The sequence below is a fragment of the Antechinus flavipes genome, chromosome 5, assembly GCF_016432865.1.
Source record: "Antechinus flavipes isolate AdamAnt ecotype Samford, QLD, Australia chromosome 5, AdamAnt_v2, whole genome shotgun sequence".
Taxonomy (NCBI): domain Eukaryota; kingdom Metazoa; phylum Chordata; class Mammalia; order Dasyuromorphia; family Dasyuridae; genus Antechinus; species Antechinus flavipes.
The window spans coordinates 184,401,578-184,419,691 of NC_067402.1; the positions used below are offsets into that span (position 1 = coordinate 184,401,578).

The window sequence follows — 18,114 nt, forward strand, 5'->3', positions numbered from 1 at the left end:
CTAGAGAAATTAATCCTTTTATAACCAGAATGCCCATCCTGGGAGCCTCATTGTCTTAAATGGTAGTTACCTCAATCTGCCTACTACACAGTGAAGGCTGGGTTCTTGATATGCCTTATTTCACTTTCCAAATTTCTCACCCGCTTCAACGCTCCCAAATCAGGCCTAGGCGATTTAATCCTGTCTTTCTGAGAACTCCCACCCTGAGGTCCCATTTTTCTTATTGATGGGTTGTCTCAGTTTTCTGCTACATCTGGCTTAGAATTAGAATATGCTTCATGCCAGAACTTCACCAGTCACCACATGCTATGTGAGTAGCATGTATTCCCCTCCTCCTCAATTTTCTGATTCTGTAAACATAAATAATCAAGTCAATTATCACTGCTTCTGGAAAAGGTGTGTTAATATTCATTTTTTATGGTTCCCTGATAAAGCCCAGTAATTTTCTATATGAAAATATTCCTCCTTTACCACCCTTGGGATATGTTATTAAGTCATTTTAGTTGTGTTTAATTCTTTGTGATCCCATTTGAGGTTTTCTTGTCAAATATACTGTAGTAGTTTGCCATACCCTTCTCTAATTGACTTTGCAGATGAAAAAACTGAGGCAAACTGGGTTAAGTGTTTTTAATTAATTTAACCCACTATAATATACCTACTATATATCTGAGGCTGATTTGAACTCAGATCTTCTTGATCCCAGGCCCAACAAAGTACCACCAAGGCAAGCACCTAACTGCTTCTGGGAGTGCTATCTCCCCTTGCTAAAATATAAACACTGGGGGACAGAATCTTTTATTTTTGCATTTGTATTTCTAGTGCTAGCTAATCCAAGTACTTGTCAAGTAGTAAGTACTCCCCATTTTCATTCATTCCTTTGTTCATTTCAGCTAGCATGAAAGAGTCACACTATTCTGGAGACTTGGGAAACTAATAAAATCTTAAAGGGGTGTTGCTGACTTGTCGATTTTTTAACAGCAAAAAAGAAAGGAATAAAGAAATAGGAAGGAGAGAAGGAGAGGAAAGAAGAGAAGGAAACAAAGAAGGAAGAAAGGGAAAGGGAGAGGAAAGGAAAAGAAAAGGAAAAAGGAAAACTATTCCAAAATTCTGTTGGCTCATAACAACTTCTGTGGGCTGTGCCATTTGAATCATAAGAATGAAGATTTGATTTTCATGTTTTATACAATTGAAAGATTGTTAAGTACATTTCTGGAAAAAAAATTCATGGAATTAGTGTTGTCTTTTACTGACTCGCAGGGCTTTTCTTGGTTTAAAATTTCCTGGTTGCTTATTTCTTAATATGGAATTTTCTCTTCCATTTTAGACACAATAAAAATTAGAGTCCTGTCACAAGAAGATTTCAAAAAAAGAAGGACCAAGTTGTGTATGTAATGTTCGGGCTAGCTTTCTGGAGGTCCTTCTGAAGGGCCTTGGTCTCAGCAGCATAGTCATCATGAGGATGGACAAGAATAGAGTCCAAAGTCTTTATTGTCTCCTTCATAGATTGTGTCTGTCATAGTCTGACCCAGTCTCCTTCAGCAGTCTGACAGTCTGACAGTCTCAACCAGTCTCAGTCTGAGTCTGACTTTGGCCCCAGTTCTCTCAGCCCTTAAATATCCTATTAAAATTATATTATTACAGTATACTGAGTATAAGCCAATCTAGAGTGATTATATCATATCAAAACAGAGTGATTATATCATCATATCATACTAGATATATGTGCACTAGAGACCCATTATCTCATCAATTCCACTGAGTTAACACCTCGTTTCAAATATAATTTTCCAGAGTTCCGACCCTCTACAAAGTTGGGTCTCCTAGTAGGCCTCAAAATGATTGTTTGATGATGCCTAGGTTATGCTAAAGACAACTGTATTTCACTAATATAATTAGTAGTGACAGAAAAATATAACATGACCCTTTGCTCCAAAGTCTGATGTAAATAGTTCTTTTTAATGCAAACAAAATACATTTGATTTGCCCAATCAAAATCTTTTTCCCCCTAAATATAGCTGTGCCAATTTAATATTTGCTAAACAAAAGAAATGGAGATTCTTTAAATATGTAATTCTTTAAAATCCCAATTTCTTAAATTGTGGTTCATGACCCCATATAGGGTCTAATAACTGAATGTGAGGATCATGAAATTATGATTTACTATTACTATTACTAATTACATGAAATTATGATTACTATGATCACTATTATGATGTACCAGGGTCATGTAAAAATTTCACAAAGGGTTACAAATGAAAAAAGTTTTAAAAGCCCTGCTATAATATCATAGACATACAAAAATGTATAATTTACTATTACTATTACTATTACTAATTACATGAAATTATGATTACTATGATCACTATTATGATGTACCAGGGTCATGTAAAAATTTCACAAAGGGTTCCAAGTGGAAAAAGTTTTAAAAGCCCTGTTCTAATATCATAGACATACAAAAATGTATATAAGTATAAGCAAGATTAACTAAAAAGTATGACAGCTTCCCTACAGGTTATGTCTTAATGCAGGTATACCAGAAATACAGCCCATAGCTATACCAGAAATACAGCCCATAGCTATATCCCAGCTACAAGTCTCCTCAGTATGAAACTAGATTAAAATGTAATTGGGAAATACTTAAGAAAATAAGTTAAAATATAATAGAATGCAGATAATGCTAACATGTGGCTTTCTAAGTCAACGTGTCCACAGGGATCTGCATGTATGATTCAGCAATCCCCATTTCTATTTGAATTTGACACTGTTAATAGAAAGTGCAATAGATTTGGAGTTGAAAAGATTGGATTTGAGTCCAATAGAAAGCTTCATTCTTTAGCAAATCATTTAATCTTAATGGATCTGTTCCACATATGTAAAATGAGAGAGTTGAAATAGATGGTCTCTGAGGTCTTGTTTTAAACTCTATGCCTAAAATCAGTTATTCTCAGAGGCTGGCCATGAACCACAAGTAGGCTACATGTTTCTACAGGGTTTTCATGAAATAGTCATTTTTAAAATATAAGCTATTTTGTATTTATACTCTTGCTTATGGAATGAAAATATTGATTAAATACTTTTATCTATTGTCTTATCATTTAACCTTTCCCCTACCTTAAGACAGTCTAACCATGTTCTTTGTCTTATGACTTCTTTTCCTTCTACCTTTCAGTTCTTTTCAAGGACATCACTGGCTATCTTGCTACCTTGTCATCCCTTCTCTATCTCAAGCCCAGCTACTTTATGCTATCACCTATTATATTTTGCCAAATTTCAACCCTGGGTTATTCCTACTATACTGACTGTGGTCACTACAAATTTGTAATGAAATGTCAACTGAAACCTCACCAAAAAAAGACAATCCTACTCCTAATTGACTCACTATCCCATTCTCAATAGTGGCTATTCCAAACGTCCCAGTGCAACCCCTCCATATAACCTTTCTGCTTAGAATCTTTAACACATCAAAATAATCAAGGTTTTTTTTGTCAGGAGCTCCCTTCTGTCTACTCTCCTGTCTCAGCTGAAAAGGCTTTTTTTCCTGAGAAGGTGGATCAACCCCATCTCACTCTTGGTTACACATTCCCTCCTATCTTCTCTAGAAACAGACATTCCTATTCTTTTATCCTCAATTTCACCCGATCTACTGGCTCCTTCCTGTTGCCTATAAACATTCTTTAAAAACTTTCATTAGCATGCCTAGCACGCTATGTTTCTTAGCTAAACTCCTTGAGAAAAGAATCAGTACACTAAGCATCACCATGTCATTTTCCTTTCACTCTTTTCTAAACTTTCTGCAACCTGGTTTTCTAACCTCATCATTCAACTGATTCTCTCTCCAAAATTACCAAAGGTCTTTTAATTGCACAATCTAATCACTTTTCTGCTGGTTCTCCTCCTCTGTAATTCAGCTTTCTTCCTCAGTCTTCAAAGATTCTTTACCTATGAAAGCCACTCTTTACTACAGGTTATCCCCAAAGGCTTTGTCTGAGGTCCTCTTGGTCATTTCCTTAAATCTTATCTCCTATTCATTCTCAATATACAACCTACACTATAACCCTTGATCCACAAATCAACTGCATGATGCCATCATACCCATATATCCGAAGTTTCTTTCACCTCCCTTTAAAGAAGGAAGTAAATTCTCTTATTTTCTCTGACCATGATTGAGTATTTTTATACTTGTTAATGGTTGAGTATATTTTCCCCCTAAATTCACTCCTTTATTTGGCATTAATTCATGCACCTTCCCAAGTCTGAGTTCCTCTTCATTCCTTATACATTTATGGTGTGATGTTTAATGATTTGGGTCAATCTATCAGGTGTTCATCTGTAAGTAGAATATTTATTGGTCTTAGATGCTAATTTTCCCAGGGACCACTACATGGCACAGTGCCAGTCCTTCAAATATTTATCTTCCTGAGTTCAAACCTAGATTCAGACATTAGATATTCTGTGACCCTGAACAGGTATATTTAACCCTTTTTGCTTCAGTTTCCTTCATCTGTACAATGAGTTGGAGAAAGAAATGTGAAACCACTCCAGTATCTTGGCTAAAGAAAACCCCATGTGGGATCATGAAGTCAGATTGAATGTCATGATTGAACAACATTAATTCCCTTAAATATCTTATAGATCCGAATATTTAAAAATCTTTTAGTCCAAACTCATTTTAAAAGGACCCAGAGAATTAAAATGGCTTGCTACAGGTATTAAAGCAACAGAAGCCAGAATTACAAGATGCTAAAACATTCTTTCCATTATAAAGCTAAAAATATTTATTGAAGGTAGGTTATAGGGGAAAGTCAGCAGCTTTGTAATCCAGAATCACTTCCCAACATGGCAGCTTCATTTAGATTTGTTGGCTTCCACTTCCAGCTTCCGCTTCCTTTCAAACTATGGTGTATACTGTAAGCCCCTTTGATAAAGTATGTGAAACAATGTAGAACACTGACCATTTGATTGCATCTAGAATATGCAGTAATTCCTAGTCCATAAGGAGCTAGGGGACAAACAAAATTTGACATTGTACAAGATAAGTGGGATATGTATAAACAGTAATTTTGAAACTGACCACATCTTATGTTTTGTTCTTATAGTTACTTGATTTTTTTCTATTACTGCCTAAGTCATGGTTCTTTTGTCTTTAAATTTAGTGCAGAAATTCAGACAGCATGTAATGAGTGAACTTTAGAAGTCCAGCTCTCTTGCTAATCAGTCTTACCTTAAAGAAATCTGTTCTTTGCAGAGTGTGAGTGGACACCAGGGAGAATTTGATTTAGAATCTGTACACCACTATTAACCTTCTTCAAGGAAGTCTGGGTCCACTATATTTAACCTTGCAAGTAGACTCAAACAATGAGCATTTCTTAGACCAGAAGAGAAGGAGAGAGTTGTAGCCAGTCCTTCATTTCCAACTTCTAATCATATTTGTCTGCTGTGCCTAAGATGTAACCAATCATCCTGACCTCATCCCCATAATATTGCCAATGCCATAACCAATTATATTATTCCGTCCATCTACCCTTGTTATAGGTTTTGAGGAGTTGTCCCTATTTGGGGTCTTTTGTATAAAGCAAAGAAGTCACTGACCCATTCTCTTAATTGGCTGCATTTATGTTAAAAAAAAAAAAATGTTCTCTTACTCAAAGAAAATATGCCTCAGTATACTTTTGAATTTTACTCATAATATAGAATACCTAATTACAATTAAAATATTTTAATGTAAATAAAATATAGGTGTAAATTACAAAATAGGATACATATTTTACAAGAATTTGGAAATGAGCTGCTGCCTTCAAGACAGAATGAGGGAAAATGAACAAATGTGTTTATCAATGGGAAGAAAGATTCACAAGTATCATATTTGATGAAAGGATCTTCCTCCCTATTAAAGAGTTTCCTTTTTTATCTTAGCTGTATTTTACTTATTAAAAAAATCTCCTTAATTTAGTATGATAAAAATTGTCAGTTTTATAATTTTGTAATTTCTTTTATCTTTTGATTAATGATCCCTACCATAATTATTTTGCCATCTATTTTCCTCAAACTTTGTTGTATGATATAATCTTTTATATTTAAGTCATATAATCATTTGGTATTCTGTTCAAGACAAGATGCTGATCTCACCCCAAACAGCTTTTTATCTTTTTGCACAGTTCTTCTCAAATAATATTATCTGTTGGGGTTCATTGTGCACTGAAGTATAAAGAAGTTAAACTGATAAACCAACTTATACTTAGATTTTTAAAGTGAGGAAAACCAAATAATCAAAAGTTGAGAATTCCTAACTAATGGACAGGAAGTCAGTCATACAAAAATAAAATTGAAATTTAGCAAACATTAAGTTGGCACAGCTATATTTAGGGGGAAAAAAGATTTTGATTGGGGGAAATCATTGCATTAAACATCCCAAAGAAAAGTCACATCCAAAAATCTTACAGCAATGTAGTACATATATTTGATTCACAAAACTCATACCCACCTTCTCACAATAGCAATTTTACTATTGGGACCCTATCTCAAAAATATAAGATATAGAAAAATATTTCTTACAACAGAAAATAGGAAACAACCTTTATATCCAGCAGTTGGGAGAATGACTAAATAAGTTATTAGAAATTCTAGTAAAGGTAATATTTAGTAGCAATTTACATGTTTAAAACACCACAAGTGGCTAAAAAGGGATAGCAATAAGCCATCTACTCCAATACCCTCCCCTTAAACTGAAAGACAGGTATTTGCCTAAGTTAGCTCATCAAAAATAGGATGTAAACCCAGTTCTCTGGCTCCAGAGTCAGTGTTCTTTCATCATGCTGACTGCAGCAAGGACCAGAATACAAAGCTTTCTAAATGACATCAATAAGTCCCTAAGATAATTCAGTATAGTAAGTCAAACTGAGTGGAATTTCAATTGACTTAAAGCCTTGCAGTCTCAATCCTTGCTTTCTTAGCTTCTCTTTTTATGTGTGGCATAGGAATGCAATTTCCTCTTCTTTTTCAGAATATGAAATTATTATATGTATAAAATGGTGGTACTATATCCACTTTGATAAGTTCTATAACAACCTGTTTAATATAGTAGTGTAACCATTGAAAGGAATTATTTCTAAAAAGTAATGCCATACTACCAACTTGATATTTCCTTGGTCTAACATGAGGTTCACTTTATTAAATTTTTTATTTATATTGAAAGAAACCTTCACTAACACTACAAATGCTTCATTGTAATATGGTGGTAACCTGGGCTCCAAAAGAGTATGCCAGCTAGTTGTAAACTCTTGGCAGGTTCCAATAAGATTTTTAATATAATAATTCTTAAGAGTTAAAGAATCAGATACTACAGTTCTGAGAAATTCCATCATCAAAAAGGTGACCAAAAGGCAATAAGTTTTGGTAACATAACCAGACATTCAGGATTTCTCAAATGAAGAGAATAACCAGTGATAAATATATATATATATATATATATATATTTTATGCACTAAGAAAAACAAAATATAGTGCCTACCAGTTGGGCCAAGTGTTTATCAAGCTACAAAGTTTTGAGGTGAGGAATAAAATCACAGACTGATAATCAGAGACCTCAAAAAGCTATAGACCAACTCATACCCAAACATTGTTCCTACAAATTGGTAACTTTTTTTGGGGAAAAAAAAATTTGAGCAATAACTTAGGCACTGTTAAAAATTGGTATGTGTAACCCAGTACTAGTAGATTGAGGGGAGAGGGGTGTTTTCACTGCTCCAAGCTTAATCATCCCTAACGATTTCTTAACGTTTTCTTGCTAAGTATTGGCCAATATATGATAAAAGCTTATATACTTGCCAGTTTAGATTTATAATGTAAATTACCCAAAAGTTGAATACCAAAAATGTTAAGTTTTGCTTTAAAGGAAATAGGAATTGGGTGCTCAAAAAAATTGTCAAATACAGCAATAATAAGTCTTTTAAAAATTTTTTATATTTTTTTTAATGCAGATGCCACTCCAAAGGGAATTTTATTTGAGTTTTAAACAATCAAGAAGAGAAGTAAATGATTTGCTGTTTGACAGCTGCCTAGCTTCATACTTCAAAATAACTGGCTTAGATTTCCTGAAATCTAAGCACCTTAGTTGCGAATCTTGCAATTCTAAAGGTATTTCCTAGCTTTTTATGGTGAGAAATCATTGGATGAGAACTGCTCTTCTACTAAGCAAAACATGTCCTCTGCAGTTCTACTACTTACTAATTGTAGAGCTACTTAGTACATTTTAGTAAGTCCAGATTGTTTTCTATAGCCCTAGCGACTTGTTGTAGTTTGTCTGCAACAGGTTCCATAGTCTTGATAATTTCTTGGAGATTATCTGCACATGAGGGATTCATGGAGGTTTGACATTCCACCAGGTTGCTCAACTTCTCTAAGATATCTGTAGGTGTTAAAGCTGGGCAGCAACTTGAAGAAGGTTTAGGACAACAGGGTGGTTCACAGGGATTATGTAAGTCAGTCAGACGTAGGCTCATAATTGAAGATTTCATCAGCTGCGAAAGCGCACATTCCATACATTCAAAGAAGTTGACATTTTTCAGCATAAGAATAAGTGGCAGCTGGGCGCAGTCAGAAATAGCTGTTTCACACAATTTTTTTGTTGCATTTTTCAGGCATGGGTCTATCTTCAGACAGGGACTCAGACAGGGGGGACAGGGGGGACAGAGAGGAGGACAGGGGGGACAGAGAGGAGGACAAGGGGAACAGGGTTTACAGGGGTTACAGGGGTTACAGGGGTCCAGCTTTATACAGGGGGAACAGGGGTTACAGGGGTCCAGCTTCAGACAGGGGGGACAGGGAGGACAGAGAGGAGGACAGGGAGGACAGGGTTTACAGGGGTTACAGGGGTTACAGGGGTCCAGCTTTATACAGGGGACACAGGGGCTACAGGGGTCCAGCTTTATACAGGGGGAACAGGGGTTACAGGGGTCCAGCTTCAAACAGGGAGGACAAGGGGGACAAGGGGAACAAGGGGAACAGGGGTTACAAGGACTACAGGGGTCCAGCTTCAGACAGGATTCCATCTTCAGACAGGAGTCCACCTTCATACAGGGGTCTATCTTCAGACAGGGATCTATCTTCAGACAGGGGTCCATCTTCAGACAGGGCTCTATCTTCAGACAGGGCTCCTTCACTGAGGTCATACTTATCTTCGAATACTGAGAACAGCTCTCAGCTCTGTCAATATCACACTGGACCCTTCTCAAAGAACATACTACTTCTTCAAAATAATCCTTAACTGTTCCACTTTCATTCACAATGATACAAGGTATTTGGCAGCCCAGGTAATTGGTGAGTAATTGAATAAAGTTATTTATGGAACAATTAAGTTTTAGTAAGCAATTGTAGAAAGTATTACCAGTCTGAATACACCTGTCTTTATCCTTTTCTGACATCTGACATGACATGATCTTCCAAAAGAAGTGGCAGCACTGAAAAACAAATCAGGAAACCAAATTGGGGAAAACCAAAGTATAAGGGAAAAAATTCTCTAAGGCACTAAGAAATACTTATGTCAAACTCTATACAGCCTTACTGTAATTCCTGATGATCATAGTTAAATAGTCTTGGATCTCCTTTAGCTGGAAGATATCTGATAAGAGTTATAAAATCACACTAAACTCTGAACTGACCAGGAAATGTGAGTTCTATTGGGCTCTGACATGAAGTATTATGTGACATGGAATAAGTCACATTACATTTAGTAATGTAGTTTTAATAATTTAATAATTGAGCTAGAAGGAGCCTTAGAGATTATTCCACTTTTACAAGTAAAGAAACTGGCCCTGAAGTAATAGGTAAATGATTCAAATAGCAGAGATTTGTTCAGAGTTCAAATTCAACATTTCTTATTCCTATACTATTCATTACACTATACTTCTTAATGGGCTTCAGTTTATCAAAAAAATTTAAATTCTATTTTGGAAATAAAAAAACCAAATAGAGGAAATAGTGATATATAAGTAAATGTAAACATTAATTCACTGTATGGAGAACACTGTATCTTAGGATCATCTGTTAGGACATACAAAGAAAATATTGATCCTACCCTAAAAGGATTTATAATCTAATAAGTGAATAGATCAAACTCAAAAATGTAAATATATATGAAGAAAAAATCATAAAACGTTTTAAGAGATAGAGAGTAAATTCAATACTGTTAAGTTGATGAATTGATTAGAATGACCAGAATAACCCTTTTGGAAGATAGGGGGAATATTGTTTAGATTAGGGTCTTCATTTAAGACCTTTCAACTTTGATCCAAATTTGTTCATGGAAACAATGTAAGGTGATATACATGTACTGCAGAAGCACACTCAAAAGTAGTATCATAAGCTACTCTAACTTAAATGAGATCATCTAGCCTACAACTTTCCCAGTAAATGGTCCAAAGCTTCTTAAAGACCCTTACCCAAATGGAAATGCATTACCACTAGAGGCAGCCCATGGTCAGTGGATATAAAAAGAAAACTCTCAACCAAAGCAAATGTCAACAGATTAAGTAGAGAAGCCCAAGTTGGGGAATATAAAAAGGGGTTAGAAATAATTCTTAATTAAGAAATAAATCTTAATACCTTAAAATAAAGGTATATTAGGGACTAACAATATAAAGGGAAAAAAATAGTCTCTCATTTTTATTCTCAATCTACGCCTTTGGTTGGCAATATCTGGATAAAGTAGAATATTGTTTGGTAAAGCAATAAAAGTACTGATAAAAGACTATAAGGTTTAAGATGATAAAAGTGTTACAGTAACTTTGGTTAATTCTTCAAAGCCAGCACCTGGGAGCCAATCTTTGTAGTTTACCTTATTTTTGTCCATATCCATATCCAGTATTATACCGGCCTACTTGTTCTTCCCAGAACATTACCTCTCACTTCTCTCTTTGCATACACTATCCCACCAGCCTCAATGCTATCTCCCCTCCCCCCCTCCATTTCTCTGCCTTCATACTACCTTTTTAGTATGTACTTTTATGTGTATTGTTCTCTACCACTAGAATGCATGAGAAGAATCATTTTGATTTTGTCTCTGTATCCTCCAATTTTTATTTCAGTGTATGGTACACAGTAGGGGCTTAATATCTTTATTGATTAATACTTCCCAACATAGTATAATCTCTATAAAATAGGTGCAGCAGCATGACACACAAAGTGAAATATTAGTACTGGAGATCGTTAATTGAGTGGTCTTTTCAGACCAGTCCTGATATATGAAAAATTATGTCCCCATTTCAGCCCAACACAATAAATAAAATCATTCCTCAAATCTGTATACCTTGCCAATCTCTTGTGTACTTTGCCAGTGAGTTTAATCAGGAGATTTTGTTTTTTGCAGTGTAACTACAATACTTTTCAACAAATAAAATTCAGAAAAGCAAACAAAAATGAATATTATTTGTCTTGTGATTATTATAGCACAATAACTTATTGAGAAAGAAAAATATTACAAGGCAGGCAATAGGACCCAGAAGAGCCCCACAAACAAAATAAACTTGGGTCATCACATTCCAGAAACAACCAGATGAATAAACAGGCCCCATAATTCTCAATATTCACTGGGACTACAGAACTCAGAAGTTCAAACAGGTAGGCAATTACTAATGCTGCTGAAATCTCACTATAACATTTGGCAAGGAACAGCAATCTTATCTACTAAAGAATGAGCCTTGTGGCACTTTCCAGGGAAGTTTCTGGGGATAGGAAGAGTGTAAAATTTAGTATTGCTAAGAGTAGCAGAATTAAAGTTAGAATTTAAAAGCAAATGTGCAACTGAGAAAGTATAAGGGATTAAGTAACTATTGTGTGAACGTGCATATTACCCTGGATTATAATGTTTCTATTTGATGTATTTACTAATCTGCAGGACCAACAAATATTCCTTTGTGCAATTATTAACCTTAGGTTCTTTAATTCACTTGTATGTTGTGTTTAAGTGTCCTAAAAACGCAGTGTCTAAATTGATTATAAGCGCCTTAAGATAGGTAAGAAGTTATCACTTCTCATACATCCCCCTGTATAATTTCATGTTTATATAGTACTTTTACGGCTTATGAAGAATACTTTCTTCACAAACACATTAGGGGATAGTGTAAAAATTATTATCCCAATTTCATAAATATTTACAATAGGCATTCTGTAAATGATGATGAAGACTAAAGATACAAATTTTGTTATCTTCAAAGCAACATAGATTCTAAAAATCAATTATGAGAACATTAATTGGTCAATGTTGAAGGCATTTTCCTATAGCTCCACATTGATGTGGATAATAAAATGTAATGATCTCAATTCTCTCTAGCTTCAGATTAGTATGAATATATATAACTTGGTACCCTTTACAGACTTGTCCAAGAATGGGGAAATATAGAATTCTTCCTGTAATTTGTGAGCATTGTGCAACTTACTATACAATGCAGACATGATCAAGTATTTCTCCTTGTACAATATTGCCAAAGCCAAATAAGCAAGATTATAAGTATTCATAATAATGAGCCAGTGTGCAAACTATTGAGATTCTGCCATCTTTCCTTACACTAGCCATTAGTACTGAGTTACCTTTTTATAGTGACTGTGCCTTATTCATATTATTTCATCAGCATTTAGCACAATATTGCCTTTTACATAACAAAATATTGTGCTAGATCTAAGTAGTGGGGAAGAAACAGATTAGAAAAAAACAGTTTCTATCCTTACAGAAGGTAGAAACAGCCCTAGAGACAGGTGGCACATTGAATAGAGTTCTGGACCTAGATCCAGGAAGACCTATGTTCAAAATCTTGCCTCACAATACTTACTGGCTATGTAACCCAGGGTGAGTCACAATCACAGTCTGCCTCAGTTTCCTCAACTATAGAGTGGGTATAATAATACCTAATGTTGTTGTGAGAACCAAAGGCTCCACACTACTCACCATGACCCCCCCACCTCACTGGGTGTCCCCCATTATTGGAATGCTCTCTACTCATCTCCACCTCTTAAGTTTCTTTAATTTTGAAACTCAGTTCATCTCCCACCTTTTGTGGATTGAATAACTGAATAACTCCTTCCACTGATTCTAATTGCCTTCCTCTTTCAGATTATCTCCCATTATCTATTCCTTTTTATGTCTCTTTGAAATATCGATACATATAAGATGTTGATATATGTAAATAAAGGACACATACATCTTTCTCTCCCCTTAGAAGGTATACTTTTGTGGGGCAGGGTCTGGTGAGTTAGTTACTGCCCTCAGCAAGGATTAGGCATGAATTTTAGATATGATTAGTTATGTCATACATCTCACTTTTCCACATTTGCCCCACATTCCTTGTAATTACTGGGGAAGTTTTTCAAGCAGTAGAATGTTATTTTGCTATCCATGAAATGCAATATACAATATTTATTCTCAGTCCACTGAAGTACCAATACTTTAAACTTGTTAGAAAACATTAAACTTTTCTTTTTCAGAGATCCATTTTGGAAGATGGCACAGAGTGATTTTTTCTACCCAGAGAATTCAAAGAGAAGACAAGAACTGAACAATCTCCACCAGCAATTGCTTAATTGCTTATCAGACAGCTTTGATGCCACCAATGAATTGAGTGGAGTTCTGAATATGCATTTGGCCTGCAAACTGGAATCCATAGAAATGAAAAAAAATGGCAACATTAAGGAAAATTGCGACATCATCATAAAAGCCATGAAGAACATCCAAAAGGAAGTACAAAGGGTTGATGATGTGCTAAAAGAAAAATTGGAGCCAACATTGTACAGAAAACTTCAGGACATAAGAGAAAGAGAAACAGAAAAAATTGCAATTGTGCAAAAGGTTATTTCAGTCATCCTGGGAGAAGCCACTTCTACTGCCAGTACAGTAGCTGTGAAACTCATCTGCTCAAATATTACAACTGTCATCATTAACAAATTGGTCACTCTGTTAGCCCAAATCGGTGCATCTCTGCTTGGTGGTATTGGGGTTGCTGTTCTCAGACTTGGATTAGATATGATTCTACATGCTATCCTAGGGGCAGTGGAGAGAAACCAGCTTCAAGCAGCAATTAAAAGTTATGAGCAACACCTGGTGGAGTTTAAATCTGCCTCAGAAAAATACCATCATGCCATAAAGGAAGTCACCAAGACTCTGAAATGCAGGTTGAAATAAGCAATCTATATTTTATGTGCAATTGCAATTTCTATTTTTTTCTATTTAAGTTTAGATTTTTAGATTACATTGATTTCCCATAGTTTCAGATTCAAGCAGTGTCAGAATTATAGAAAGATGACTATTAACTAGGAAAAGAAGGTACAATTCTAAGTTGCTGAGACAAAGTATCCAGCTTAGAAACATGATTCTAAAACTATATTTCACTAGGTCAATACTCGAGCTCAGGCTAAACTTAATGAAGAAAATCTTAAATGAGTGGTCTACACACTAATTTGGCTAACTGTCATGGAGAAATAGGCCAGTAGCTTCAGGAATCATTTAGATCTCTAATACTATATATTTCACTAAGTCCTGGGCCTTGGTTTTTGGGATATAAACCATCAGCTTAAGTACTGTACTCTGAAAGTTGGAAGTGATTGAAAAGGTTTGAATGCTAGCTAGGAATGGAAGTGATATTAAGTGGCAACCTTCAGCAATTTCTACTAATTGTAGAATTCTCAACACAAATGTCCTGGAAAGATACTACAGTCTGGGTAGAATAATGAACTGTTAGGGATATTAACTTCTATTTGTCTTGTTTCCTAGAGCAAAAAGAATTATATACACAGGTTATAAATATTTTGAGGTGCATTTTATATACATAGTCATAATCTTGATGACATAATAGCTATTCCTTGCTTGAAAAGGAGATTACAAAACATAAGTGAGTGCAAGGGATAATGTTATAAAAAATTACCCTGGCATGGATTCTGTCAATATAAAGTTATTATTAAATAAAATTAAATTAAAATTTAAAAAAATAAAAATAAATGTAGCTTCACCCAAAAAAAAAAAAAAAAAGATCATTTAAATGAAAATGAAACTAGGTGTATTACTATATATGTACATGGAGAATAATATTTTTAAAATATCTTTATATTTGTCATACCTGGGGAAAAAAGAAAGCCATTAAAGCCATTAACACTCAGTTTTCTGAGAATAGGACAATATAGATGTGATGGAGGCTTATGGTTGAAAATTTAATTCTGCATATCTAACTCATTTCCCACTAATTCATAAGTATCTAACTTAATATGCTGTCTTCATTTCAATTCTTACACTTAAAAAGTAGATTTACAGTTGACTTGAGAACATAATTTGAGTGCTTAATTCACATGAACAAAACATCACAATAAAATGTTCTCAATTAAAAAGCTAAAGACCAAAAAAGACTTCAACTTCAAAATGTATTTTTCTCTCCTATAATATGCTTATGCTGTTGACTAAATATAATTTCTGTCTCTAAAAATTAAAAAAAAAAACTACTTACCTGGTTTTAGAGGCTTGGTTATTATTCTTCTTCTAAGGTACTCAAAATTCAGGCTAAAACCAAATCAAATAGAAAAATTTAGTTATTAAATAATCTATACATCTAAAAAAAAATCAGTTCATCAAGAATAATTTCTCACCAGTACTTAGAAATGTTTTTATATAATTGAGAAGATGGCTTGGTTCATTTCATAATTGAACTACTTACCTAGTATTCTGGAAGTGTCCAGAATTTACATTTTATGATTATATATCCTATGTATCTTTACCTCTATATTCACATTGGTTATTTGGGAAAGGTTATAGAGTTAAAAGAAAGTCAGGGTGCTTCTAATGGTAGAGACTATATATAGATAAAAGAATATACCTAAGTTGCTGGGATAAAAACAATGACCTCATAGAGGCCCTGAAGTATCCCACTAAGCAACGGGCAGAGAAAGTTACCATTTTACATTTTCGTTGTATTTTACGTTTTCCCAAGTATTTCAGCATTTCTTCTTATTCAATTTTTAAAACTACTCTTTGCCAACAAACCTAGTTGGGAAAGTGACCCTTGCTCTACATATTTGACTCCCAAATCTACATATTCAGTTCTTATCTCTCCCCTGAAATTTCAGTCCTGGCATCTCAAAACTACCATCAAGATATCTCCACTTAGATTATCCCACCCGCATTTTCAACCCCAATGTATTCAAAACTGAATTTATCTTTCTCCCTACAATTCCCCTCCCCTTCTACACTCAGTTCTAATTTCTCTATTTCTGTCAAGGGCACTATAATTCTTCCATTCATTCAGGTTCAAAGCTTCGTAATCTTTGACTTTTACCATTACTCACATATGCAGTTAGCTGTTAAGTCTTGTCAGTAATACATTCTCAAGTTCTCTGATCCTTCTATTCACACTACAATAAGCAATGATCCAAGACCTCAACAACTCTCCACTTGGACCATTAAAAGCAATTGCTTCCTAATTGCTTTCTCCCAATATCTTATCTAGGCACTGTCCTCTATAAAGATGCCAAATTGATATTCCTAAAGGATATAGCTAGTCAATTTCCTGCTCAGGGAGTCAACTAAATAGGAGTAGTAGAGAGTGAAATCAGGAAGAGTTGAAATTCAATTGCTGCTTCAGAGCTTTTCTAGTAGTGTGACCATGGACACTTTTCAAAGGGTTGTTGTGTGTGTATATATATGTGTGTGTGTTGTATATATATATATATATATATGTGTGTGTGTGTGTGTGTATCATATATGTTACATATATGATATATATCATAATATATATATATATATAACTGTATAAAATCCTTAAGCACTATGTAAATGCTAGTTCATATTGGTGTTATTAAGAATTGGTAACTCTGACCAAAATCCAAACCCCCCACACCCCGCAAGCCCTTCTGGGTTTCCAAAGGCCTTAATTAAATACAAATTACATCTTCCCTTACTTATCTCCTTTTGGGCAAACTTACTTGTAATTTCCTGTAAACACTCAACTTGTGGTCATTTTGCATTTTTATGAGTTGTGCCCCCATGCCTGTAGTTTGAGTCCTCTCCATGTCGGCCTCTTAAAACTTCAGACTGAAGTGTTTCTTCCCTTTTTATAGACTGCAAGTATAGCCTCTGCCCCACCCCCCTTTGTGTTACCCTCTCCCATTGTACGTAGGCATATTTTGTATTTACCGCTTTGTGAACATTATGTCGTCACTACAGTGTATCATTTCCGGTGCTGAAGTATAGCAACTGATTTTTTGTTGGGGGTTTGGTTTTTTGTTTTTGTTTTTGTTTTTTTATTTTTTGTTTTGCATTAAATTCCTCGATAACCAAGCATTCTAACGTAAAAACAAACTTGACAGATTTTGCAAATTGAGGCAAGGTGGTGCTGTGACTTGGCAGAGCCACAAATGTTAGAACTGCGATGGAATTATCAGTCTGTAGCCTTTGCCAGGCACATACACCGGCTGTGGGTGATCTGGAATTCCAACCTAGCTGATTTCAGCAGCTCGTCAGAGGGTTGGCTCGGTCAGATATTCTATAATAAACTTTTCCCAGATCCCCTAAATCTTAATGGCTTTCCTGTGTTTATTATCTCCTATTTTTCCTATATATGACTTATTTATTCGTATGTCATTTCCCCCATAAGACAGTGAGCTTTTTTGAGAGGATGGACTTTTCTTTGTAGCGCAATTATATAGCTCTCTGGGCCTCTTTCTTCATTTGTAAAATCTAGATATTAGGATTTAGAAAGGCTGGAAGGGCTCCTTCCAACTTGATCCTATTAAGTTGGCCTAGCCAGGTAAGAAATTCTAGTTAGTCCGTGTGAGACACAGTACGTCGACTGCATGTAGTGACCAGTGTTATTCCTCTGGATGTCTCCAGAGACTAAAGAAAAACAATGGCAACTTTTCGATTCATTGACTCAGTGAGGGCGAGCATAAGTGTAAATTTCCAAGAAACGGTGAAAGAAGGCGCTAAAATACAGCCACATTACTGACTTAGAAGCAAGTCATTCTACAGTATGCGTCGGCCGCAGAAGACGAAGGTGGGACAAAGAGGAATAGCTCTCCAGCCAATCAGATTCCTGATTCACTTTTCTGAGGCTCTTCCGTCCCCGCCCTCGACTATAGCATTCGAAG

The 18,114-nt window shown here is 35.1% G+C and overlaps 2 protein-coding genes across 2 annotated transcripts; one reads left to right on the forward strand and one right to left on the reverse strand.

The window, feature by feature from the left end:
• Positions 1–7,937: 7,937 nt before the first annotated feature.
• LOC127539316 (keratin-associated protein 10-7-like) lies at positions 7,938–17,066 on the reverse strand. The gene is made up of 3 exons (XM_051963462.1): positions 16,951–17,066; positions 15,480–15,532; positions 7,938–9,455 (listed from the first exon to the last, which is right to left on the reverse strand). The coding sequence occupies exon 3, from the start codon at positions 9,429–9,431 to the stop codon at positions 8,235–8,237; it is 1,197 nt and encodes a 398-aa protein (XP_051819422.1). The 5' UTR covers positions 9,432–9,455; positions 15,480–15,532; positions 16,951–17,066; the 3' UTR covers positions 7,938–8,234.
• On the forward strand, positions 11,261–15,556 carry SMCO3 (single-pass membrane protein with coiled-coil domains 3). Its single transcript, XM_051963463.1, has 2 exons — positions 11,261–11,613; positions 13,474–15,556. The coding sequence occupies exon 2, from the start codon at positions 13,490–13,492 to the stop codon at positions 14,165–14,167; it is 678 nt and encodes a 225-aa protein (XP_051819423.1). The 5' UTR covers positions 11,261–11,613; positions 13,474–13,489; the 3' UTR covers positions 14,168–15,556.
• Positions 17,067–18,114: the final 1,048 nt, after the last annotated feature.

Coding starts and splice junctions, on each gene's coding strand:
- LOC127539316 (XM_051963462.1), bottom strand. CDS start 9,431: ATGTCATGTCAGATGTCAGAAAAGGATAAAGACAGGTGTATTCAGACT.
- SMCO3 (XM_051963463.1), top strand. CDS start 13,490: ATGGCACAGAGTGATTTTTTCTACCCAGAGAATTCAAAGAGAAGACAA.